A 27,540-nucleotide genomic window follows, 5' to 3' on the forward strand; every position below is an offset into this window, starting at 1 on the left:
CCCTCTTTCAGGATCCCCGAGGGCTGGGAAGTTGGTGTGGGAGCGAGGGAGGAACTTAAAACAGTGATCTCGCCTGAGAAATACAGGAGCCATCAAGAGGGGACAGCATCTGAAGGTTCTGAGTCTTTATATATCCAGGAGCGTGTGTGCACGTGTGCACACTAGTCTGTGGAAAACGGCAGAGGTGAGCTGCTGCAGAGACAGAACGGCTTGGGTAAACTGAGGACGGCTCCGTTTCCATGTGGATTTCCGTGTTTGAGTCAAACAGTTGTGTGCTTTATCCCCCAGAACAGCAGTCTGCGGATCAGATTTGACCTAACACTGGACTGAGAAGAGAGAAGTAGGGGGTGGATCTCGGAGCTTCACTTTATTGAAGCGATAACTCTCCTGTAGGCAGCCTTTGTTCGTTACAAAAATGGGTTGTTTCAGTTAGTCGAAATAATGCAAGGAAATGTCCAGCATTTACCAGCTGGTTTGTAGTTTAAACTGCATCTGTATATCATTTTGTAAATATTTATTTTTGAGAGAGAGTGCATGCACAAGTGGGGGAGGGGCAGAGAGCAAGAGAGAGAGAGAGGGAGAGAGAGAATGCCAAAATCAGGAGTTAGTTGGCTGCTTAACCAACTGAGCCACCCAGGCGCCCCCACATCTGTATATTATTTTGAGTTTATCTAGTAAAATGAATGAATACCCTAACTTATGTTTAAGGCGTATGTCTTAAGTTGAGCACTAGGCATGAAGAGTATTGGGTAGAGTAGTATTTAACTTAAAAATGTTTTGTTAAGGCAGATTAGAAGTTATAAAAAAAAAAAAGAAAAAGTGATTTTGAAAGGTATTTGGTGGGGAAAGCATGTTCCTAGAAACTCTTAAGTATTTGTTCAAAATTCTAATAAAGAAAATTGGTCAACATACTTGTTATGTTAAATAGTTAACACTCTAGGTTACATTATCAGTACTATATTAGTGATGTCCAGAAATGTACTTACTATCAGATATAATGTCACAACAACAAAAAATTATAACATCTTGTTTAATAAATTTTAGGGTGCATTGATTTTTATACTTAAATGAGGATAATTTTACATCCAAATGAGGATGTACGTCATAACCATGGGGATTTCATAATTATTTGGAAATATTTTGTGTTTTTCCCCCTTAAAAGTACGTTTTGTAATGTACTTACATTTTTCCAGATTTATTGTTATATATTTGATATGTAACAAAAAGGCATTTTATAATGTTGATGTCTAAGGTTTCATTCTATACAGTAATCATCTTTTAAGTAAACATATCTATAAATCTTATAACGTAAGAATTGGGAAAATACTAGAACCCGCCCCAACCACTTGTCAAAACACTAAGCCATTGCTCTTGGTTAGTAAGTACAACGATCCTTTGAAGAATACCGCTAATCAGTTTTGTTTCTCTCTTTTATGTTCGAGTGATGGCCTCTATAAAAATGGGAAAGAAATTAACGTTAGCTACCTAGAGATAAATGAAAGTCTTAACAGTTTCCAGTATGTTTTTACTGTAAGAATTTTAGGAAATTGAGTTCACACATGTTGAAAGATACCCTACAGAGCTCCTTTAATCGCCCGAGGATTGTTTTCTACAGGTAATGTCATTAGCTTGGAACAATAATGCATTTTTATTTAATAAATGGAATGGAAAGTATACAAAGGATACTGATGCATGACATCAATATGGGGTAAACATCAAAAGCATAAAAGATTCTAAATTAACTGTGGGTGGTTTTGTCAGAAATATCAATAGATACATAGTATGCTGAACCATATAGAGTTGTTTACGTAGAGAATTGAAGCTTGGCACTAACCCTTCAGGGGAAAACATCTGGGCAGCACCTCTCAGAAAAATTAAAAGAAATTGAAATTGTTTGACTGAAACAGAAGAATCTAGAGATGAGGAGAGGTACCAACTGTTCCGCATCTCTGTAAGAACAAGTGGATATTAACGAGAGCAGAAAATATGCAGGTTGGTTGTTGTGAAAGTAGCAGAAAGAAAAGGAGCGTCTTTTCTTAGGAATTTTGAATGCAATATATAATTGCATCTGATAATAATGGTATAGTAGTTTCCATGGGGGGTACATTCCAAGGTCTTCAGTGGCTGCCTGAAACTGTGGAAAGTACCAAACCCTAGGTGTACCCTGTTTTTCCTATGATAAAGTTTACTTTATGTATTAGGCATAGCAAGAGATCAACAACAGTACTAAAGCAGGACAATTTTAACAGTATGCTGTAATAAAAGTTACGCGAATGAGGGAACTCTCTCCCAAAATGCCTGATTGTACTCTCATTCACTCTTGCTTGTGATGATGCGAGAAGATCACATGCCTGTGCGACGGGACAGAGGGAGGTGGACGGCGTAGGCACTGTGATGTAGCCTCAGGGTACTAGCGACTCTGACGGCGTGTCAGAAAAGGAGCCATCTGCTTCCAGACCGCGGTTGACGGCAGGCACCCGCAACTACAGAAAGCGAAACCGTAGACGAGAGGGAACTTCGGTGTGGACTCAGCCAATAAATCTGTACTGCGTGTCTCCTGTAACCTAGGCTAGTGTTGGGTGCTGATTCCTGTTTGAGTACAAGATTGGACGAAACCAGGGACTAGATACAAGGTTTTCCTCCTGCTTCTGGGACGTTCATGAAAGTAGTTGGCAGGCTAAGTGAAACTTCTGAGAAATGGAAAACCCAAAAGGCACTCTTTGAGGAGGTAATGTGCCAAGATGTTATACAGAGAGTCAAAAATAGAATGACTCTATAGACTTAGTCACCCTTTGATGTCAATTAAGCTGACCTTCACATCTAAGTATCTTGAATATTCCTTAAGAAATGTCAGGAGAAGCAACAGAGGGTTAGCAATGCTGCTCATATTTTCCTTGTCATTATTTACCGTTTATTATGTACACAATGTAATCCGTCAGCCAACTTTAATTTCATAAGCTATTCATTGTGTTTAAACAGTGCCTCTCTTGTATGAAATATTTATGGCAGTCTTTGAGAAGAATACATTAAAATGGCAGATGGGGGTCATTTTAAACATTTCCTTGATTGAAGGAAAGGGACCCCCTTGTGAATTTAGAGTCTGCTTTCAAAGAAAGTTCACAATGTCTGATAATAACCCAAGGAGGCAAGAATTCCACCAATTCCCAGCACTGAGATTTCAAAAAGCAGTGGCCGCAACCCGTCTTCATGCTTCAGCACCTCCCATTTTAAAACTGTTTGCAAGGGCACTGGAGAATGGTGAGCAAAAACGTTCACAGTTGTATTGCCTATTAATAATTCAATAGGAGTACACCACTTTTGCATTAATATTACCTTCTCATTGATTTGTAGCCACAGTAGCAAAAATAAAGGGAAAAATCAAAGTTTTGACCTGCGCTGGGCAGGAAGATAGGTCCTAGACTCTAGTATTCTGGAACTTGACAATTACATTGGGCGTCGTATCGTAGGTGTCCTGAAGGAGGGATGTGCTTTTTTGCTTTCCTGTTTGTTGTTCGCCTTGGTAAGTAATAAGCCTGAATCCGGGAACAGTAGTGATTTTTTTTTCCCCTCAGAGTAGTGTCTTCTCATTAAACTTTAGAAGAACTGTACATCTTTAGTTACATGACTTTCTTTGGTAGTCATCAGAAAATCTACTCTCTTTAATAGCTACTCTCTTTTCCCGAATATAAAAATTGAATCTGCGAATGCTTATTAAAATCTTGGAAGATTATTTATTAATCTTCATTTGTATCATTTGACTGTTGGTAGTTAAGATGCTTCCTTCCTAACCAGTCATATTCTGTTTTTCTCATTGAACACTTGATGTAAAAGGGAAATGAGTATCTCTGAAAGTTCTATTTCAGAGATGGTTACTTTTTTTTCCTGCTTTTCCAGCATATTTTTTAAGTTTTTAATTTTCATTCCAGTAATGTTAACATACAGTATTATATTAGTTTCGGGTATACAGTATAGTGATTCAGCACTTTCATGTAATTGGCCCTGTGCTCATCAAGACATGGGCACCCCTAATCCTCGTCACCTGTTCCCCCCCCCCCCACAACACACACACACACACACACACACACACACATCCACACCTCGGCAGTCATCAGTTCCTTCTCTGCAGTTAAGAGTCTGTTTCTTGATTTGTCAGAGACAGTTGCTTAAAGCATCCATTTCATTCATGTTTGGAAAGAGCTTTGAAAGCCTCAAGCCAGAGAAATTATGGCTCTTAGAGTACTTAAGTTACTTACTAATCAATAGTGACCATCCTTGGCTGACAGAGTGATTATTTTACAATTTTATGAAATGTATGGGTCTGTGCGGCTGCCTTGAGCAGCCTGATAATTTCAGAGTCCCTTTAAACTTCTCTGTTTTTCAGGTAATTGTTCAACAGTTAAGTGGGGAAGTGAAGAAACTGATTTTCCAGTAGTAAAAATTATGCATCTTTAGTTTCAAAAATGGTTCGTTATACGCACTGACTATAGCATCATATTTGAAAATGTAGTTCAGGAATTTTTCCACAGATGTGCTTCTGAGATTCTGTGAAACCCCTGAAATATCAAGAAATATGTTGTATGTGGCTTGCATTTAGAAGGGGATCCTTAACTTCCATCAGTGTCACAGGGAATCTCTAATGCAGAAAAGTTGAGCTAAATAGCCTGATCTAATCTCCTTATTTTCCAGATGAAGAACCCGAGAGCCAGCAAAATCACATGACATTTAAAGTGAGGCAATATTGGAGGGACTGCCGTTAAAATCCTTCCTCCTACTGTAGACTGTCTCCGAGGTTTCCAATATTCTTTTAGAATTTAGATGTTTTGAACCGAGAATTGAAAGAAGAATTATGAACCGTTTCCATACGAAAATTTAGTCAACCCAAAATACATATGAACTAGTGTCCGGGATTCCCGGTAGCTAGGGCATATTGTCTTGAGTTCCATCTTAGCTCGGGAATAGTATTTGTAGAAGCCAGCAAGTATTCACTCCGTCTTAGAAGTGAAAGCGATGCCTCCCACTGCCTCGTTTTAACCTGATGCGGTCGAAATGTAGCGTCTCCTCCTTGGGCATTTGTTCGAATAAATCCTGGTAGTCCCAGACAACTTGGAGGGTTCCCAGTAGACTTTGAGAGAATGTTCACTTAAGGTCCAAACTTAATGGGATAACTTTCGTGAGCAGAAAGTAACGGCAGGTGGCCCGAATGTGTGCAACCACTTTGCTGGGTTTTCTTTGGGGACGGGGTACATAAAAGCACCCCGTTCTTTTGGCAATAAAGGCCGGCCTTCAGGGAAGAATAATAGTCTCCAGTGCAGTACGATGTAGGGGAAATGGAAGGAAGAACCCAGAGGAGCAGAGATGGTCCCCAGCAAGAGCAGAAGTAGGAAAAGTAAGATCTAGTCAAGAAGGCAGTGATTTTCTAACAAGGGTGGTTATTCATGAGGGGGGAATGGTGGCAGATTGGATGTTTCCTTTTACTCTTAATCTGGTTTAATCTATTTTTTAAGTTTATTTATTTATTTTGAGAAAGAGAGCCCACAAATGGGCAGCTGGGGGAGACGCAGAGAGAGAGGGAGAGAGAGAGTCCTACGTGGGCTCCAGGCTGTCAGCACAGAGCCCCACACAGGGCTTGATCTAGTGAACCGTGAGATCATGACCTGAGCGGAGATCAAGAGGCCGCTGCTTAACTGGCTGAGCCACCCAGATGCTACTTAATTTTTTAAGAATCTTTTTGTATTTTGTATTAGTGGCAGTGGGTTTTTTTTTGGGGGGGGGGGCTTTTATTTGGCTTATTCTTTTATTTCTGTAATCATCAAAGTAGGGGTTTTGTGGGGGTATTTTTTGTTTTTGTTTTTGTTTGCTTATTTTTATAGCAGGCATGGCATGGGCTGATTTATTGTTTTTATTTTTACTTTTTGCCTGTGGACACCAGCCCTGAAGACGTGCCCCTGTCCACCTCAGAGGTCAGTGGCAGGTGTATTCAGGCTGTTGAAGGCTCCTTGTGTCACATCATCTAGGGACCAACTCGTGTCCACGTCTGCTCCTCAGAACTCCAGAATACAAGGAGCCAAGGCTCAGATTTGACACATTTTTTTTTTAGGGTGTCAGCTCCTGGTGTATGAGTTTAGTACTTGTCTAACTACTCTGAAACTGTGTTTCTATTTCCTTTTAATTTTGACTCATTTTCATAAAGTTGGTTTAGAAGAAAATTTCTGTATCAAGTCGATTTGGACCTTCTGAGTCAAAAGTGTAAGTGATTTCTGGACTTCTCTTTTGACAAAAAGTGCCGAGAAAAGCCGCATTAAAACAACAAATCTAATTTTAAAAACACTTAATGAGTTAAAAAGTAGACTCAAACCAAACTAATGAAAGCTATTTAGGAGGAGTCAGTTGAAGTGGTTTTAAGCATTTATTTCATTGCTTTTTTAACTCCTTGACTGTTAACACTATAAATGTGAATTTGAGAAAAATTAACTTGTTTTTGAACTCTATAAAAAGTATTTTTTTTCTTTTAATTAACTTTATTGTTTTTAAAGCCTTGTATCAAGCTCTATTTCTGTGCTTGGGTAGTTCCCATTTGCAAATGGGGCAATTTCTGCCTATAGGTCTGAACAGGCTATGCCACAATTATCCTTTTTATTGTAACTTTACTGACAGGGAAGTAGTTTTCTTCTCCAAATGGAAATTCCAGAGTAACTCAAATGCCTTAGTAAACATATTGTCATTTCTAATTTCCAAAGGCAATGGCCCCTGGTCCAGCAGACAAAACCCATGTCAAGACCTGGAATGGGTCCACATCCCCTCATTGTTACTTTAGTATCTCGCATAATAATAGCAGTTGCCAGCATTGTTGTTTACTCTGCGCCTGGTGAATGGGAATTGTTTTGTGTGGGTTATCTCATGTAACCTTGACCTCAACCCTGTGAGGTGTGAGTATAATTTTCTTCCATCTCAGAGCTGAGGAAATCTAAGCTCAGAGACATGTAGTCAACTTACCCAAGGTTACCTAGCGAGTAAACGGTAGAGCCAGAGTTCTTTTACAGCTTGCCTCTAGAGCTTACTCTAACATGATCCTCTGTGCTATCCTGATAAGCAGGGATAGACATTAATTAAGATCAATGTAATGTTTTCTAGTTACAACTCAGTTTGGAGTCACTTCAGCCTAGAGGAGAAACTGTATATGATCATTGGCCTCGCCCCAGGTCTCAGGTCCTGTGCAACCTGGAAAATTTTCCTGGAAAATCTGCTGTTGTTGAATTGTAACAATCCCAAGTCCCTACGCCCATTTTATGGACAAGGCACGGGAGATATTAACGATCTCGTGGCCACCGGCTGGTGGTCCCGGTTCAGGCTGTCTCCAAACAAAGCTGTTCTACCATTGGTGGGTGAGAACTCCTTGGGCCAGCTGCCTAAAGAGGGTTAAGTGCGATTAAGTTCTTTTTTTTTTTTTAAAGGTGGGGGTTGTATTTTTCTCAGTGGCATCCAATCTTCTTTAGAACACTTGCTAGGAAACGATTTCCTACCCACAGGAATAGGGGAACATTTTTGTTTTGAAATTTGCTCTTGCCTAGAAAGTTCATGTTTGAAGTATTTCCCTCCTTTCTTGCCCATCATCGCTTGCCTTCCCTTAGCAAATACTAGTTCAGTACTTACCACCTGCGGTAGCCACTGCGAGAAGAGCTGAGAGGCACCTACGTGAACACAACACGTTCCATCACCTGAAAGGACCTCCAGATGTTTTTTGCACAACTGCCGTGTTCAGCTTGCTTTGAAGTTCACAGATAAAGGAGCACAAGTTCACAAAATCTTCAGGGGGTGGATTTTGTAGTGTAGATTATCTGCATGCATTCACTATGCACCTCCAATGTTGAGTTCTTTGTGCCGCAGTAACCCACACATAGCCGTAAGATCTCTGCCATCGTGTCCCATACCTCCCTCTCCCAGCTCCATGTTTCTTTCTGTACAGCACGGTGACATACAGACCATTTGGCTCTGGAGCCTGTATTCCTCTTGGGGATTAATAATCAAGAAATATGAGATCGTAGTGTGAGTGTTAATTCAAGGAGGGAGCTTTAAAAGTCTTGTAAAGGTGTGAAATCTTTTTCAAAATCTCTTTTAGGATTTTGTAACTAAATGTGTGTAAGTTGTTCTGTATACTCTCAGAGCCCTACCCGAGCATTTCTCTAAGTGTGGTTATCAGGACCACCAAGGTACATGGTCTCAGACATCTCAGACCTACTTCATTAGAATCTTGCCCACCCTTCTCCCTTGATTTTTTAACATGCTTTGGGTGATTCTTAACACATTAGCACTTGAGACCTAATTTCTTGTTGATTCTATTTGTACTTAAGCAGAAGAAATTCTAACTGCAGGTCAAAAAAAAAAAAAAAAAAGGAAATTACAGAGGGATTCCTGATACCTTGTAGTCCCTAAAGAAAGCTTCCATAGATCTCTGTGCATTGAGTCGACAATATGCCGTCTGGCCCAAAGACCTTCTACTTTTAAGAAAAGGGAGTTTCTTCAATGGCTGTAAGTAGGCCGAGGCTAGATCCCCCTCACTCCAAGTGCCAGTCTTGACAACTCTCACTTCTTAGAGAATCTAATTTCCCAACCAACACTAAAAATGTTCCCCTAAAGGGGAGCCTGGGTGGCTCAGTCGGTTAAGCGTCCGACTTCAGCTCAGGTCACGATCTCGAGGTCCGTGAGTTAGAGCCCCGCGTCAGGCTCTGGGCTGATGGCTCGGAGCCTGGAGCCTGCTTCAGATTCTGTGTCTCCCTCTCTCTCTGCCCCTCCCCTGTTCATGCTCTGTCTCTCTCTGTCCCAAAAATAAATAAACGTTAAAAAAAAAAGTAAAAAAAAAAATGTTCCCCTAAAAATGATGGGAGAGTGTTTCTACCTAGTTCCAAAGAGATGCCTTCTTCTGACAAATTCTTATACTCTTCACAAGCTCCTCTTGGGGGAACTGAGCCAACAGTGTTAACTTGCATTATTCACTTCCTATGAGCCAGACCCTCTACGAGATATTTTTTTGTGTGACTGAATTTAAATTATTATTGAATTTAATAGTTATGGGAAATTATGTGAACTGATTATTATTTATCCCCAGGTCAACCTGAGTCAGAGGAACTAGGAATCAAACCTTGGTTGGCTGAATTCAAAACTATATACGTCTTCCTAAGGAGAGGCAAATAGAAGACCATACTTCCCACTTTAGGTCACAAAAAATCCATCCCATGAAACCACCATCTTTCCAACATAAAATCAGCAGAGTAGCACTGAATGAAAGGACTTTCTTCATCTATCCTGAAGGAGGGTCATCTCCTTTCTGAATTTAAGTGTCTACCCAAGAGAATACAGCGCCATTTGCCTTGGGGCAGTAAGATAATTGTTTGGTCTTTCCTTCTGAATCTTACAGGATTAGAATAAACAGAGGTGATGTTTATGTCAACAATGTTATTTAGCCAAAAGGTGACACTGTCAGTGTGAACCAATGCTTGATGGTTGTCGACTCTCAGAAAGTGATGAGATATTTATGAGCTAAAACTGGTTCAAAATTAAGAATGCCTCTGTAACTGTAACTTTAGCACATTCGCCTGAATGTTATAATGTATTCACTGTAAAGTCTAGAAGCCTTATAAATATATGACTGGCAGTTGCCTCAGGCAGAAATCTTTTACTGATGCAATGAGATAAAAGTAATTAAGCTACATGTAGACTGATGGGTAATTAAATCCATGTGAAGCATTTTGTAACTAATTGCTATGTTCTAATCACAGATTGCTTTCTATTTGTCAAGGTAAGTGTATATAATTACACAGTCCTTATTTTCTTTAATCTGAAATCATCCCAGTTGGGTGAATATTTTTAAGCACTCTGAGTCTTAGAATATTTGGTACATCTCTTGCATAAAGGTAATTTGCATATTTTATAATTTGAGGGCCTTTTATAGTAGAATAGCTTTTAGTGTCATAGCAATTCTGTGGTCAATAACGATTTCTACAATCTAGGTTCATTGTTCCATTTTTATTATTTTTCTTTAATAGTAAGGCTGGTGTGTTATTTACTGAATGCCAGTAATGTTCAGAGCATTATATGGACTATGGTACTAATCACAGTAGTTTGAAAAGACCAAGGATCAAAAGTAGATTTAAAATAGAATATTTCAAGTAACTCTGGTAAAATAAATAAATAAATAAATAAATAAATAAATAAATAGCTAGCTAGCTAGCTTTCGGGGTGGGAGAGTGTGTATATTGGAGAGCAGTGTGGCCAAGATATGGCTATAACTGCTTGGCATATCAGAGCAGGTATGACAGGACATTTCTGGAATTGGGCCTGGAGGGCATTTCATCTCTTGGTGGGAGCAGAATTACAGATATAGACACCCAGTCAAAGCTTGTTTTGCTTTGTTTTTAATGTTTGTTTATTTCTGAGAGAGAGACAGACAGAGCATGAGTGGGGGAGGAGCAGAGAGAGAGAGGGAGACACAGAATCAGAAGCAGACTCCAGGCTCTGAGCTGTCAGCACAGAGCCCAACGTGGGTCAAACCCACAGACCGCGAGATCATGACCTGAGCCGAAGTCAGATGCTTAACCGACTGAGCCACCCAGGCGCTCCAAGCTTGTTTTTTTTTGTTTTTGTTTGTTTTTTTTTTTTAATGTAAGTTGCCTCTGTTGTTACATGACACTAGACAGTATGCTTTTTGGATGCAAGGCTAATTAATCAAGTAACATTGATCTTTTTGAAGGGTATGTCCTGGCCATTTATCTTCTAGAACCTCTCTTAGTTTGGGTTTATGTGTCGTATTCATCTTTGTGTTCAAGGCAGAGTGCCCGGCACATGTTACTCAGTTAATATTTGTGGAATTACTGTGCGCAACATGTTGACCAAGAGGGAATCGAAGATCATTTTCTGCAGATTATTTTCATTTGTGAACTTCCTTTTCGCATTCTCTACTTGGATAGACCTTTAAGGCATATTATAAAGTTATTGCAATTAAAAAAAAACCTTTAATTCATTTTTTATACATACTTAAAAAAATGTTTATTTTGAGAGAGAGACAGAGCGAGAGAGTGCACACAGGGGAGAGCAGAGAGAGAGGGAGACAGAATCCCCAGCAGGGCTCTGTCCCACAAACCATGGGATCATGACCTGAGCTGAAATCAGTCATCGGGTGCTTAACCAACTGAGCCACCCAGGCGCTCCTGTATATACTTGTTATTAGATTAACTGTGTAACGTCTTTTTTTTTATTATTGCTAATGACTTTTAATAGCCCTGTAATTTGTAAGGAATATTCTTTAATTTTGGTCTTCTCTCAGTGATAAGTATTTTGAGAAATACAGTTTTCTAAGGCTAAATTGTAATATATTTGATAGGGACCCAGACACTTTTCCCCCTCTTTCTTGGCATATTTTCCCTCCAGCCGCTAAGGCTGTCCTTCATGGTGTGCGGAACTGGACTCTTCAAACCGCACACGAGACCTGCTTCCTGACCCCTTACGTGGAACGGCGTGTTGGCAGCCTGCCAGCAATTTGATTCTTTTTCAGATATAAATGTGTGTTGATTCCTTTAGACGCTGTATCTCATCCCATCGTTTCTTTTTTGTATTAGTGCATATGTATAACAATAAATATAAATGTAACATATTTTATCTTTGTTACATCTAAGTTTAATACCTCAAAAAAGTATAGAATATTCTTTGCCACTGTGTGCTGACATTACCATTTTCAAATCGTCCCGACCACTTCCTTACGGTTATACTTGCCTATTTTGTAAATATTTAACTTACAATTTTTCTTTACATTTATTTCCTCTAATGGTCTTCCATAGCTGTGGCATCGGTTTTGTCTATGTGTGGGGAGTGCTTAGTAAGTACTGGCATGTAAGTACTTAGTAAGTACTGGCATGGCAGCCCCACGACCTTCTCAGAAGGTGGTCTTTTCTAATTGCAAATACAGTATATACCTTTTTTTAATGTAGAGTGTGAAACTTTTTATTTGAAGAAGAAAGTGTTTATTTGATGGATTTTTAAATAAAGTGATCATTTTAAAAAAGCATTCTGAGGGGCACCTTGGTGGCTTAGTCGGTGGAGCGTCTGACTTCGGCTCAGGTCGTGATCTCGTGGTCCATGAGTTTGAGCCCCGCATCTGGCTCTGTGCTGACAGCTCGGAGCCTGGATCCTGTTTCAGGTTCTTTGTCTCCCTCTCTCTCTGCCCCTCCCCCACTCGTGCTCTGTCTCTCTCTGCCTTTCAAAATTGAATAAATGTTAAAAAAAATTTTTTTTAATAAAAAACAAAAAAGCATTCTGACATTAGCTACTTTAAATGAAGAAGCTTTACTCAGTGCTGAGGGAAATAGACTCTTGATTTGGATTTGACAGAGACTGGCTTGGGCTTGACCTACTTAAACTTTACCTGAGGAGTCTGCAGTAAAGTTGGTAAGCTAAGGTTTCACATATGCAATCTCTTCCCCTGGTAACCAATACCCTGCTTCGATGTTCCTCCTTATTAACTCTTACTTTGAAATACAGACTCACAGTAATGTTGCGAAAGTAGTACAGAGTACCCTTCATCCTCCTTGCCCAAATGTTAATATCTTACATGAACCTCCTACAATGATCAATACCAGAAAACTAACACTGACATAGTACTACTCTGTAATCTGCAGACACTATTCAAATGTTACCCATTGTCCCACTAAAATCCCTTTTCTGGTCTAGCATCCAGCCAACTGACATATGGTTATCATGTCTCCCCAGTCTCTTAAACTCCAATCTGGAACATTTCCTTGTCCCTCTTCATCTTTCAGAACATTTTTGAAGGTTATGTGCTGGCCATTTATCTTACAGAACCTCTCTCAATTTGCGTTTGTGTGATGCTTTGCGTGATTAAATTCAGATTATGTATTTTTGGCAAGAATACCTCTGAAGTGATGTTGGGCAGTTTTCAGGTCCTTGAGGTACATGATGTTGAGATGTCTCATTACAGATGGTTTTACTTTTTATCACTCAGTTAAGATGGTGTCTGCCAAGTTTCTCCCCTGTGAAGTTATTATTTTTCTCAATAAGCATCTAACGGGGATAAACCTCCAGACTACGCAATTACCTTGTTTCTCTTCCGTTCTTACCTACCATCTTGAACATGCATTGATGATTCTGACCTCCAACAGTTATTACTGTGGTGTTCGCCAAAAGGTGATTTTTCTATCTTTCCTCCTATGTTTAGTAATTGCAATTATATATCAGGAAGATGTCTGCTGTTTCATTTATTTATTTATGTAAGTATGGGCTCATGGATATTTATTTTATTCTTTGCTTCAAATTCCTTTACTATCATTATTTATATCATTGCTCAAATTGTACCACATTGGCCATTGGGCAGTGTCTCAGACACCATTTTGCTGCAGGAGGTACGTCAGTGAACAAAACAGATGAAAATCTCATTTTTATTTAGCTTTCCCAGTTGGAGGGGAGGTGGAGAGACAGTATAGAATAAGCATTAATTAGAAATAACTTATATAGTAAGTTAGAAAGAGATACTTCTCTCCGTTTTTTATTTTGCCTGTTCCAACCTCCTGCTGCATGCCCTGAGCAATTTTCTCTGGTGGATGCTGGTAGACCTCCTTGAAACAAACTATGAGGAGACCCTCTCTGGGACCTCCCTTTCTTCCATAACCAGCTGAAGTCACGTGAAATAACACGAAAGAATGAGGGAATTTCCTATTATAGGATAAATAATTTTTTCATGAAGGTTTCGTAGAATATTTATTTCAGTGAACTCAGGTTGGAAGTATCCAAATGGTGTTTCCTGGAAGAGATTGCCAGACTTAGTACGGGTAAATTAAAGCATTTAAAAAACATAACCAGTATACTTAAAAGAATAATAATAATCTTGCTGTAATGGGCTGAGTTTGGGCCAGTGTAATTACCACAAGTACTCTTTTCCTTTTAAATCATTTCTCCATAGTTAGAAAATACCACGGTAATATGTGGTTGCAGGAATGGAGGGAAAGGTGGATAGTTTCCTTGTAATGGTTTCATGGAGACCTACCAGGGGATTGTAATGTTAGTTTTTATTAAATTAATGTGAGTCCTTTGGTGATGATATTTCATTTTTTCTCAGAGAAGAAAAGTTATGTAAATCAGACTTGGAAATTAGGAGCTTTTTAAAAGTTTCCTATTCAACTCATGTGCTGGTTAACAATAGACGAATCACATATCTTACCCATTTTCTTTGTTTCCTCATTTTAAAGTTAGGAGATAAATATTGGTTTACAATTGGAGGCAATTTGTAGATCTTTGAGTGTATAACGCTTGGGAATATTATTTTCAGTAAAAACCACATTATACTAACATATATATTACTACATACCTACTACATATATTTTAGTGGTGAAAGTTAAGGGTTCAAGGAGCTTTGAAGTATAGTTTTAAATAGACTAATGATCTTGGTAAATTTTGAATATTGTGAACTGTATAAAACGTGCAAGTCAACGATGACTTCAACATAACACACAAAATTATTATATAATTGAGATTTCTTTATGGTATTTTTTATTTATGAGCTTTACTATTTTTCAGTTTTCATTAAACACAGCAACACAATCAAGTAAGTGAAAACAAGCATAAGTAATGAAGTATAAAATATATAAGGTATAGCATTCTATTAGGTTATTTAACTGAAGAATTTTTAGTTTTTCTTGGTCATTTAGGAGAAAGTATAATATTTTTGAGAAAGTAAAATTTATTAATAAAGTTCATATTCTTTTAGTTCTTCATTGTAGACTGTTCTAATAGTCTATATAACAGTGCTGTCCAATCAAAATATAATGTGTGCCATGTATATAATTTAAAACTTTCTAGTAGCCGTGTTGAGAAAAGTAAAGAGATACAGGTTAAATTTATTTCAGAAGACATTTTAAGTAACCCAGTGTATCCAAGGCAATCATTTCAACTTATAATCAATATAAAAATTATTCGTATTTACTGTCTTTTTTCATGCTGAGTTTTCAGAATTTGTACACTTACAGCGCACGTCAGTCTGGACTAATTATATCTGAAGTGTTCAAGAGCCATGTATGGCTGTCGGCTATCATATTGGATAGTGCAGGCTTAGACTCTTAGTGCATCTCATATGTTATTTATGCATTGTTTTGGTTTTCTTCAGTCATTTCTTATTTGTAATGCTACTAAAGCCTTCTTTCTTTGAGATTTTAGTTGGTACTTGTCATGTTGCCATAATTATAGTCAAAGTTGTATAGGTGTTGTCTTTGAGTCACTGAATTGGCATAAAAAGTATTATGTTCGAGTTCCTTCCTTGGAAGTTAAGAGATTAATTCTTATCCGTGCTCTCCTACTGGTTATTGTATAACTTTGGGCAAGTCCTCTTAATCTTTCTGATCTTCAGAGTCTTTGTTTGTAAAACGAAGTGGGTAAAGTCTTGCATTTTCTAACTAGACAATTGTGATTTTTACAGTTATCTTTTGTGTTTGTTATTCAAATACATTGATTAATTATGCTAATATGCATTGTGTTAGGCATAGTACCCCAAACAAAAAAAGATGTGATGGAATCTGTTTTCAGTGAGTGGCCAGTTGATAGACCATGACAAAGGAGAAAAGTGACCTTAATCTACTCTCCAATATAGCATAATTAAAGTCTCACATCATTTCTGGGTACAAATTGGAGAGCCCTGAGTTGGAATAATTGGGGCAGGAAAAGGATGAGGTCAAGGGAGCTAGCTGTTGGTTTGCTGTTTTCACCAGTGTCACCAAACAACTGTATTTTACCTTTCTTTGAAAAGTGGAATTACTGATGGCAAGAAATTATCATTTTTTTACCCCCTGTGAGGTAGTGTTTTTAAATGGCAGTCACATTTTCCCCTTAGGCTAGAGGAGAGTTTTTTAAATACTGAACATTAGCTGTCTAGATTAGCCTCACATAGCAGAATTTAATAAAGGTCATTGCACTTGATTATGCTTATAGAACCACTTAAATTAAGACACACTGACTTCATTGGTTGATTTAGCTTCTTTCAAGTGTTTTACAAAACAGAAAAAGATGGACTTTACTAATATTTATTTAATCTCAGGGACTATTATTTGTTATTCACATTTTAAATTATAAAACATTTCCAGAATGTATAAAACTTATCACAGTTAGAAACTAACAGTTAAAAAAAAATTACTAGATGTATCAAATTTTAACATTTTATGTTCAATTCAGATCTTTTTTTTAAATAAATAATTGAAGAGAATATTGAAGCCTCCCTCCTTTGTGTATCTTCCCGATAATCCCATCAATAGTTCATTATCATCCCCATCTCTTTCTCTTCCTTCTTTTCCTGTCTTCTTCTGGATTGAGTATTATGATTCTGTTTTCTCTCCACGAATGCCTTGTAAGCTATACCTCTGATTGATTGCTTGTAAGTTGTCAAGCGTTCAAATATACACGTTTAACGTACCACAACCAACCTTCAAACTTGGAAATAATTCAGTCATTATTTCAGGGAATTTAATTATGCGTGTGTTATTTGGCTTGGTAGTATTCTGCTCTGTCCATTCTCATCCTCAGCTCCTTCTCTCTTTGCTTCATTTTGAATATTTCATGTCACTAGGTCTTCAACTTCATCTTTAGAAGTTTCAGTAGGGCATTTTTCTAATATCTTCAGTTTATTTTCTCATATTCACAATTTATGAGCACATGGACCACATTAACAATAGCTGTTTTAATGTCCTTGTCTGCAGATTTCATCATCTCTGTCTTTTATGACTCTGTTCCTATTGATTGTTGTTTCTCCTGGTTATAAACATAGTATTTTCCTTCCTGTCTGCATGCCTGATGGTTTTTGTTTGGATGGTAGGCGTTTTGAATTTCATGTTGTTGAACACTGGATTTTATTGTTTTCCTTTAAAGAGTTTGGACTTGTTCTTTCATAGAGTTAAGTTATTTGAAATTACTTTGATCTTTTGAGGCTTTCTTTTAAGGTCTGCTGGTTTAGGTCTAGAGCAGCTTCTGGTTTAATGCAAATTTTTCTCAACCATGAAAGCAAAGAGCCTCCTGAGGACTCGGTCCAATCACTCATGTGTTCTAAAATCCTCCTTGGCTTCTAGGAACACAAATCATTCTTGGTCCTACGTGACTTCTAGGACTTGTTTGGCTTACAGCTTTCTTGGGGTTTAGTTTCCTCTCCTGCATACCCAGGTAGTACTCAGCCAGAAGCTTGAGGGGAGCTCTCTGCTGATCTTTGGAGCTCCATCCATATCTGTGCAACTCTCTTCTCCATAATATTTAACCTGTACTATAGTTTTCTGAGCTTCAAGCTCTCTCTTCTCCACTCAGCAAGATCACTGGGCTCTTTTCACTTTCCCCCTTTCTGCGCTGTGGCCTAGAAAATGCCTCCAGGAAGTAAGATGGGTAATCACAGGGCTCACCTTGTTTGCTTCTCTCAAAAATCGCAGTCATGAACTGCCTGTAATTACTTGTCTGATGATTGTTGTTCCATACGTTTGGTCAGGTTTTCTGGTTCTTTATAGCACTGAGGCAGTTCCTTTAACAGTTAACCCTTCATGTGTAGACATGGAAGGCTTCACTGTATTTTCTTTTTAAAAATTAAAAAAAATATATATTTATTTACTTTTGAGAGAAAGAGCATGAGTGGGGGAAGGGCAGAGAGAGAGAAGGAGACGCAGAATCAGAAGCAGACTCCTGGCTCGGAGCTGTCAGCACAGAGCCCAACGCGGGGCTCTAACTCACTAACCATGAGATCATGACCTGAGCCGAAGTTGGTCGCTTAACCAAGAGAGCCACCCAGGCGCCCCTGTATTTCCTTTTCATTAAAATTTGTGTTGTTGTCAGTACGACCAGGTCCACAGTTTATACTGGATATTATACATTCGTTCACTGAAACACCTATTGGTAGATATAATTTTGATTACCATAGCTTGGTCAAATTATAGAGGTGGTTATTGGTGTACATGTTATTTTATTGTAATAAATATTAAAATCATGCTTTATTAATAGCACCTACAAGTGTTTATAGTGCTTTCTTTTTCGAAATTTTAAATTGAAGAGGTAGCTGATCATTACGTCTTTGCTATATGGGGTATGTATCAGCTCTTCCTACTCTGATTATTCTTTTCTCCTTAAGGCACAACTACCAGCTTCTCCACAAAACTTTCAAACTTTTAAATACTTTTCTGTCATAGAATTGCCCCTTACTCTTTCATTACGTAGAAATGGTGCTCACCACCCCCACCTCCCCACCCACCCTTTTTTACTTTCTCTTCACCAGAAAAAAAAAAAAAAATACCCGATCTCGATGACATCAGACCTGGAAAGGGCACACTTAAAACACTTACAAGAATATTTTAACTAACCCAGTTGCCAATTATAGTAGCTGAAAAGAGCCAAACTGATCTGAATTATGCTATTTATCATTATAGTTACTTGGTGTGTGGCTAGTAGATTCTTGAGGGTGAGCCTATTTTTTTCTTTAATTAAGGAGAAATGAATTCTTCCTTTCCTTTTCCTGCCTCGTAAGAGAGGATTTTATCTTACTTATTCTTGTTTGTCCTTCCTTCTGAAATTGTAGCAATGATTCAAACTCTGAAGACTGTCTGAGTTTGTGGCACATGTTGGTTTGTTGGACATTCGTGTAAGTGATGCAGAATGAGGGCTCCTTCGTGATACTTCAACTCTGTTGAAGGGAGAAGAAGCAGGAGGAGAGATAGGATACTGACACCACTTTCTTTCCATCCAGGTGCTACCAACTAAAAAGAAAAAGTGTGTTATGGTCTCAGATTCCTTTTACCTGTTTCTATTTAAATTTGTGAGTCTGATTTCATGCATTTTGGTCAATTGTAATTCTCCCTCCAAAAAAAAAAAAGTGAAAGAAAGGAATTTCTTTTAGACAGACTGGACATTGACATTATCTGTTATTCCTTTTCTTATTTCTTCTTATATACCAAATATAGTGATTTGAGAATTCTGAAATGGCACTGAATATTCATGCGCTTAAACATGAGAATATCTTAAAACACAGAGTTATTGAGAGCTCTCACTAGCAAGTATAATATACATATTGCATATTCATTGCGTATGACAGTGAATAGGTTATCAACATGTAATTTTTGCCTCCTTAGCTCTGCTCTGTGAGCTTGAACCTCTTGCAAGCACTTATGTCACCACTGGCTCCCATCTTACAATTCTTTTTCACCACGAACACCTCACTATGCCACCACGTCACCCCAACCACACTGACCTCTTTGTGGTTCGTTGGGAACTATAAACATGCCGAGGCTGATCTTATATTCTCTCTGCTTCAAATGCTCTTCCTCCAGAAAGCTGATGCACGTGACATCCTTAACTACCTTCGTTCATTCAGGTTGCATGTCCTCTCGAGTCTTCCTCAGCTGTTCCTTGTCAAAAGTAGTAATGTCCTGTCCCAACCAGTCTATCATTCATTCTTTATCCTGCTTTCAAACACCTTATAGCACTTACTTGTACTTGACAATGTATTATTTATCTTTTAGTTTGTGGTATCTCACTTGAATATATGTCGTGAGATCAGAGACCCTGTCTTAAGATCTAGAAGAGTGTCTGGCACATAATACTACTCAACAAATACTTGGTACAAGAAGGAATGAATGAATGAGTGAATGGTGTTTTATTTGTATAAGACCTAGATATACACCTGATGCACCTTCAAACCGAATATAAGAATGTGCTGGAACATAGAAACCTATATATGCTGTTTAAGTACTTGAAATTATTAATTCATGAGTTGTGTCTTCAAAGTCAAATTTCCCTTATTGTAACTACAGAAATTCAGGTCCTATTTGTAGATTTGGTCCTTCTGAGAAGGACCTTTAGGACCCTAAAACATTAGTCATAAAAATTCTGCCCTTTTACAATTTAAGTTCTGTTTGCCTTTCATTCTGTAATTGAGTTCACTGACCCAAAAAATGCAAAATGCTTTGCTTCTAGTTTCCTTTATGCTCTAAACTATTCTGCAATTCGTTAACTTAGTCTTGGAGTTTAGGTAAATTTCTATCCACCACCCCGATCACCTGATATTAATGTTTTCTGAGAACAAGATATTGTGTTGTAGGCATCTAGTTATTCTCTTTTTCTCTTCTTCCCACTTCCTTCCGTGTCTGTAATGTTTGTACTGTTGGGAGTTGAGCCTGTTGTGATTTTTTTTTTTAGAGGCAATATAATATCTTCCCGCATATCCTGCTAGAATATCAGAGGGCCCATCCATAGACACCGTGGTCTGTATTCCCTCCAGGGGTATTAGAAAAGCCCATATATGGAACAAAACACACTGTGGTATTAACAGGATAAACTTAATCTGCCTCTATGAGGCTTATTGCCAGTTTTGGAGCCTGGGGAGTCAGATGCCTTGTTTTCAGAAAGCGTGTCATCCTTTTGTGGTGTTCAGTTTGTTTTTAGCTTTCCATTATTTCCAGATTCTTACAGAAGTATGAAAATAAACAGGGTTCTCTCTGATTGTGACCTTTCAAAAGAAAGAAAACAGGTGTTTTTGTGTAGTGACAACATTATCAATTTGTGTTGACAACTTCTTTTCTTTGTAGCACTGTAATCACAGAGGTCATGATGCTCTGGAAATACTCTGTTAGCTCTTGTTATTAAAGCAATAAAAAAGATCATTTTAAAGTTTAATTGTTTCATGGATAACTGATCTATCTGAACTTACCTATGTGGGAAATCTCACTTCTAAGTAAAAAAATAGTTTGTATTTACTTGCAGTGCTGTCCAGCTATCATGTTAGGATTATAGGGAACTTTTTTTTTAAAAATGTTTATTTATTTTGAGAGAGAGAAAGAGAGCTCTTGTGCATGTGTGCGTGAGTGGGGGAGGGCGGAAAGAGAGGGTTAGCGAGATTCCCAAGCAGGCTCTGCATGGTCCGTGCAGAGCCAGACACGGGGCTCCATCCCATGAACCGCGAGATCACGACCTGAGCCTAAATCAAGAGTCGGAAGCTTAACCCAGTGAGCCATCCAGGCACCCTGATTATAGGGCTCTTTAATCAAGACTACTAATCTTATGTGAAGTTAAGAGACCGAGCAACGAACTTCACCACATTCAAGCTGCATTTCTGTATTGTCCAAAGAAAATTTAATCTGGCATTTCCTTAATGCTTGATACAGAACCTAGTATACTCTTTTGCATGCAGTCTATGTGTGTATATACATGAATATTCATATATATATATGTTTATGTATGTATATGGAACCAAAATTTATTGAGTGCTTCCTATGTGCCATGCACTCTAGTAGGTTCTAGGCATCTGTGTATTAGTAAGATTTTTGCACCTCTTCCTGGAGATGCCTACATCCTCTCAAGGAAACAAACAAATCAGTCCTTATAATGCATCGTGATACAAAATTTTGCACCAGATGCTTGGGAGCACAGGAGAGGAGCTTCTAAATTAGTCTGGGTGATCAAGAAAATTTCCCGTAAGACTGTATTCATTATGCAAAGAAGACTGGAAGATATTTTAGACAGAGGGAACAGCATGTGCTGAAGCACAGAGGCCTGAGCTGCAGGGCTCGCACAAAGAAATACAGGTGACTCAGTTCTGTTACAGTGGGAGCTGTCCAGCGTTCGGTTGGCCAAGAGCAGTGTGATTGTGTCGTGATTATGAAGGAGAATGTTCTTGGTCTTAGAAGACACATGGTGACATATTTAGATGTAAAGTGTCACAGTGTCTGCACCTAGTTCTCAGGGAGAAAACAAAAACCATGGGGTTTGTCCATGAGGAGAGCGGGAAGGGTGGGTAGCTCACCAATGTGGCAAAATGTTCCTGAGTCTGAGTGAAGGAGGTGCAGGTAGTAGATGTACTAATTCGATGTACTACTACTCTTAAAACTTTTCCGTAAATGTAACGTTGTTCAAAACAAAAAAGTAGCAGAAAACACCTTCGTGTCACTGGTAACTTTTTAAGTTTGCAAAAGTAGTATACATAGTGATATAGTTGAAGAATTAGGTAATTAATACCTGTTTTCTATGGTGGCCTATTCATTGGATCTTTAATGGTGATACATCATTGTTATATAAAAGATAGACATGTTATGGTGTTGTCTTTAATAATCTTGTTTTTCATTTTTATTTATGTATTTTTTTACTGAAAAGGAAACCCAAAGCCCTTGAGCATCGAAGGGACCAAACAAATTATAGTGTCTAATTGGCTATGAAATGAATAGGTTAACTAGGTATGAGGCTGCCTATGTGTATTTTTATTTCGAAACATCACCTTTGAGGACATTTCCGTGACCCTTCAAATGCTTAAACAGAGGGTCCTATTTATTTCTGAATTTTCTAAGATTTGCTTTAAGAAGAAAGAACCCATAACAATCTAATTAATATGCCCTGTCACCCTTAAAAGAGAGCATCAGCAGTTAAGAGCAGAGAATTGAGTACATATGAAATAAATACAACATAATGTATGTTTAATTCATTGTCCACGTTAGCCTTTGAAGATGGAGATGAAGTAGGGGAGGAATTGAAAGGAGGGAAAAGTCCAAGCTCGTAATGTAGGGAACAGGACAGAAGGGGAAAGAGCACGCGTTTCTGAGGAAGAAACACGGAGCAGACTTTGAGGTGACTTGTTTTTGTTTTTTTATTTAACTTTCGACCCTGTTAATCACTGTTTACAGTTTTCCTGTTTCTGTAGTCCTTACTTTTGGAGACTCTCCTCCCAGTGGAATAAATGAGATTTATTTGTATGGTAGAGATTTTCGCCGACCATAAAACAGGAGCCACTGGAGAACAAAAATCACTTCTCTGATCAGATGAAGTCAGTCTTCACCCATATTTTCATTTCTTACAATGGAGCTTATACACTGGACCAGTTATAATGAGTCATAATGTTTTGAAATTGAGTTTTGGCAAAGTTTGATTTTTCAAAAAGGGTTTTCTTTGTTGTGAGACTCTTTTTTGAGCATATTATCTTTCTTTTATTGTTAACCTCTTATGTCTTCTCCATTTTCGGTCCTCTGCCATCTCAGATTACTGTGGAGCAGAGATCAAAATCCAGCTGTGGTGGTGGCTCTCCATTCGAGGGGGGAGAAACAACAACAATCCTATGTGTTTCAACTATAGACTCATCAGGAATTACTTGGGTAGAATGATAATGGATTCTAATAACTGGACTTTTGAAAGGATTTTCCCTGGTGAGACGCATTTCATTTCTTCCTAGTATTTGCTCTTTTTTCCCCAGAAGTAACAACCACAAAAGGGTGGTGGATGATCTGAAGAACCTAACGTTCATTAGAAAAGGCAGAAGGAATAATTTAAGGAAAACAAACAAAAATCAAGATAGATGAACAGTTTTAGGAAAAAGTAAAATTTCTCCTCGATGCTTATAAAAAGCTAATTTCTGTCTCCCACTTTTCCACCTACCACTTTCTTTTTTTGTGTGTATTTATTTTTACAGGCCTGGGAGTTTTTACTGGGCCTTTACTTTTCTTATCTCCGTTCTTCCTGCTTGCGTCTCTTTTTTATTTTCACATGTTTGTGTTTCTGACATGTATTCATCAAAGTCCCTGCTACAGTGCAGACTGGGCCTATCTCATTGGGGCTGACATCATCCTCACTTGGAGCCAGCCCAGTATGCCTCTCATTCTGGTTTCTGAGGCTGTGTTCTTTGGCGCCCCACCCCCTCTGCCTCCACCCCCACCGATAGGCACGGTTGTGAAGTTCCCAGGGTGTCTGTTCATGTCCCCTTGCCAGCTCCTGGATAATAGCCAGCGTTAGATCACAGAAGTTTGACGATGAACCCTTTTCTGCCCTGAGCCTGAGTGGATGCTGGGCACATAGTGGGTAAGGGCCTAATAAATGTTTGATAGACCAATAAAGAAATGAACGTGGAAAGGAGTATAGCTCGTAACTGAAGTCCTTACGGAATGAAGCTGTTTAGGCGAGCCCTGCTGTCCATAAGTGTAGCCAATTAAGTGTGCAGACAGAAGAAGCATGCATGTGTCCCCGTATCCATTAGTGATCGCAGACTGCAGCCTTCCTTCTCCCTCGTGAATTCCTGTGCAAGCTGGCCTGGCAGGAACCGCTTGCACAGGGAGCAGTCCACATGACTGCCCAGAGACAAGGATGTCAGGCCGGGGATCCTGCTTCACCTTTAGTGGGAAATGACTTTCTGAATCCTCACGTCTTGAAGGATCAGAACTCATTAGAATTCTTGAAATGTAACCTTGTGAAATCGGACTTTCTCACTTCGATTAAGAGCAGAATCATCTTTGACAAATGTCTAGATCGAACTGGCAAGGCCCAGCCCTCCCAAAGTCCAGGCATCTCCCGTTTTGCACATGTTCTCTCATTGTGTGTTGAACCAGGTTGCTATTACAGAGAGCATTTTAGCAGCCTTGATCTTGGAGACATCAAGACCATTATTCCTGTTGTTGCTGATTTAGTGTTACAGCTGCTTCCTCTTTATGTGATTTAATTTGAAGTTTCAGCCCACCAGGGGGCTATTGGTCCCCACCTATGCGGCTTTAAGAGCTGGCTGCTGTTTTCTGCATGGATGTTATTTCCATTCCTATTCATAGTGATTTTCCCCCTTCTATATTCATCTAGCAACAGCAAGGCACTGTTCCAGGAACTCGCTCTCTCTACATAAGGCGTAACACGGAGCCATTTGGATGGAAAAATTATAAATTAAAATTATTCTGTTCATTTTAAAATATTCATATTGTGTTGCTCAAGTGCCAGTAACTGGAAAATCATGGATAATGTCCTGTTTTTATAACCTCTTTCAGAGTGTTTTAAAATCCGTTTATGTTGTTACTTAGCCATGTCTTTCCCTGGAGTGGATTTTGTGATAAGATTAAAAACAAACAAGCAAAAAAAAAAAAAAAAAAAGGTTGTAGGAGTCCAGTGGCTGATGGCATATGTGATATTAAAGATGATTCCACTAATTGCAACCCCTTATTCTTTTAAAAATAAAAGGGAAAATTGACTCCCATGTGCAGAGAATATTTATACAACTGTCAGACTACACAAAGGTAGCCTGTGAACACGGCAGAATGTTTCTTTTGAAGAGAAAACCTTTTATTAAATGATTAAAACTAATAAGCAAATGTTTATTGATTTCTGGAACTGCACATTTACATTTAAGTGAAGAAAACCCATATATTCCTAGCACTACTGATTTGCAAATACTGAAAACATCTCCAACTTTTAAAATAGAGTTGGGCTTTTTGGTTTTTGGTGGGTTTTTTTGTTTGTTTTTTGTTTTTGATACCTCCTGTTCTCTATGTTAAGTTATTGATTCTTTAATTTCAGGGAAGTAAAATTTTATTTCTTTTCTAGTATTTTCTGTGTTGTGTGGGTGTGAATGAGGATGTGCCTGTCTCAGAAAGATAGACAAATAGAGAAAAGTGAACATGTTTTTATATGGTTTGGCTAGCGTTTTTTGTTTTGTTTTGTTTTGTTTACAAAGTAAATCTATCTCTTACCTTAAGGAAAGAATAGTTATTGGAGATCTCAACTTCATGTCTATCTGTCCATTTCTGTGGAACACATTAAAGAGAGGGAAGATCTTTACTCTTTCCTGTAAGTTTGTAAGTTCACATTTACCTAAAAGTCGTGTGTCTTGTTTTTTGTTGCTCTTGGCTCGGAGTATTTAAATGTATTTTTGAAATTCTTCTCTTCCATCAGCTAGAGACAGTTTAAGTGATAATTTGAAGGCTCTTTCTAGACATTTATATTTTCGGGTCAGGCTGTAGTATTTCTGGCCCTTGTGTATGTGCTGAGGTATGTTCTGAAGCAACAAATCACTTTAGCATGAGCAAATTTCACAGGGCTATTTGACTGTTGGTCTTAGCTTTGTGAGAATCGCTTGGCCTTTTAAAATAGGCTAATCCTTTAATCGAATATGCTTTCAGAAAGGTTCTGAAAACCTGGGTGGCTCCTGCTCTGTTTTATTCATTTTAAATAATACTAGGTTATCCAGATGTATTTCTTTTTGATTTTTGGGAGGATGTTATTGCAGGCCATAATATTTGAAGTCGGGATTCTTTATAGTAACGATGACAACAAAACATATATACATTGTCCACATTCTCCTCAAGTCTGATTGATGGAAAATAGGATGCCAGCTGTCAGTAAACAGGTTTTTCGACCCAAATACTCAGTTTATACAGCAACCAACTTCTTTGAACGCAGCAATGCAGTGCACTCTATTCTTAATTGAATAAAGAAAACAAATTAGAATAGTTACTGCAGGAGAAATGGGTTATCTCATAATTAATAATTTGTGAGTTAAACCTGAACCACACTTGACGTTTTTCTTTGGGCTGGTCACAGACTGATTAGTGAGTTCAGTCCTGCTAGTGCCCATTCTGTAGAGTGACTGTTTCAGTTCCAAGGCTTACGGTGCTCCATAAAATAGGTGTCCATTGTGATGGGATTGTAGCTCTCGTCCTGATCAAAGTGCTTTGGAGGAAGCGCGGTTGAACTGATTGGCTGTGAATGTTAATCACTCCATAGGACGCACTGATAATTTACAGCCTTGTTGTAACTCTCTGGTGTTCAGAAAATGAACTTAATAACCCAGTGCCACCACGGGGTAAGCTGCTTTTTCTCTGCAGTTGAATACCCAGACTGCCTGCATAATGGTGTTGAGTAATACTGCATTAAAAAGAGTGAGCAGCTGTATGATGAAGGAAACAGATTTGTTAATTATCTCCTTTGATTCACAGAGGGCGTCTGTGAGATATGGTTGACCAGTGAAGACACGGGGGCTTATGGCAGAGACATTGGCACCAATCTCCCCGCACTGCTGTGGAAACTGGTCGAAGTGATCCCTCGGGGAGCAATGCTGAGGCTTGGCATGACGAATCCCCCCTATATTTTAGAGCATCTGGAGGTAAGGAGAAGCACTCCTTTCCGTGCTGACACAGACACGAACCCCTTTCCGTGCTGACACAGACACGAACCAGTCCAGACAATGTGGCGGCATCAGCATCATCACATGGGTTACATTGAAAACCTCTTGCACGTTTTTTGTTTGTTTTTTTTTTTTTTGTAGTCCCACATTACTAAGAATGAGTTGAGAATTTCAAGTCTTCTTCTTTGTCAGTCTGCACACCCCGTTTTTGCTTGGCTTCTCCAGCACTTGCCATCTTGTCAAAGTTCTTTGTTTCTTCTTTGTAGCTCTTCAGTCTTCCATCGCATAAATTTGCCTCGGTTCCCCCACTCGGTACCCCGGCCTGGTTCTGGGGTGCTAATACATTGCATTAATTCCACAAACTGTTGCAAACACGTTATCCGAGCTGCTGTTAGGCACATCAGGAAGGGGACTGGGCTGGAAGTCTGAGGATGTTTTAAATCTCCTCCCTTTGTCTGGAGATAGTGAAGGGATGGAATAGAAACAAAGAGTGACAGAGTTTGATGTTCTTTCCCTTGATTCTTTTGTGGTCACTGTGGAAAAATAAGGGGTTGAGGTCATGGGGGACACCTGGGTTCACTTGTATCCCTTCCCTGGGTCAGGTGCTCACCCTCAAG

General features: G+C 38.7%; 1 protein-coding gene across 6 annotated transcripts in view; it reads left to right on the forward strand.

Annotated features, from left to right (window-relative positions):
• Window positions 1-27,540, forward strand: part of CDKAL1 (CDK5 regulatory subunit associated protein 1 like 1) — a 704,834-nt gene that overhangs the window by 376,286 nt on the left and 301,008 nt on the right. For all 6 annotated transcript variants that reach the window (XM_027040405.2, XM_053223204.1, XM_015085900.3 and 3 more), the window contains one exon: window positions 26,736-26,902. In XM_027040405.2, the coding sequence (XP_026896206.1) occupies window positions 26,736-26,902 (167 nt within the window). The remainder of the gene's footprint in view (window positions 1-26,735; window positions 26,903-27,540) is intronic.

Source organism: Acinonyx jubatus, chromosome B2 (assembly GCF_027475565.1).
Source record: "Acinonyx jubatus isolate Ajub_Pintada_27869175 chromosome B2, VMU_Ajub_asm_v1.0, whole genome shotgun sequence".
Lineage (NCBI taxonomy): Eukaryota > Metazoa > Chordata > Mammalia > Carnivora > Felidae > Acinonyx > Acinonyx jubatus.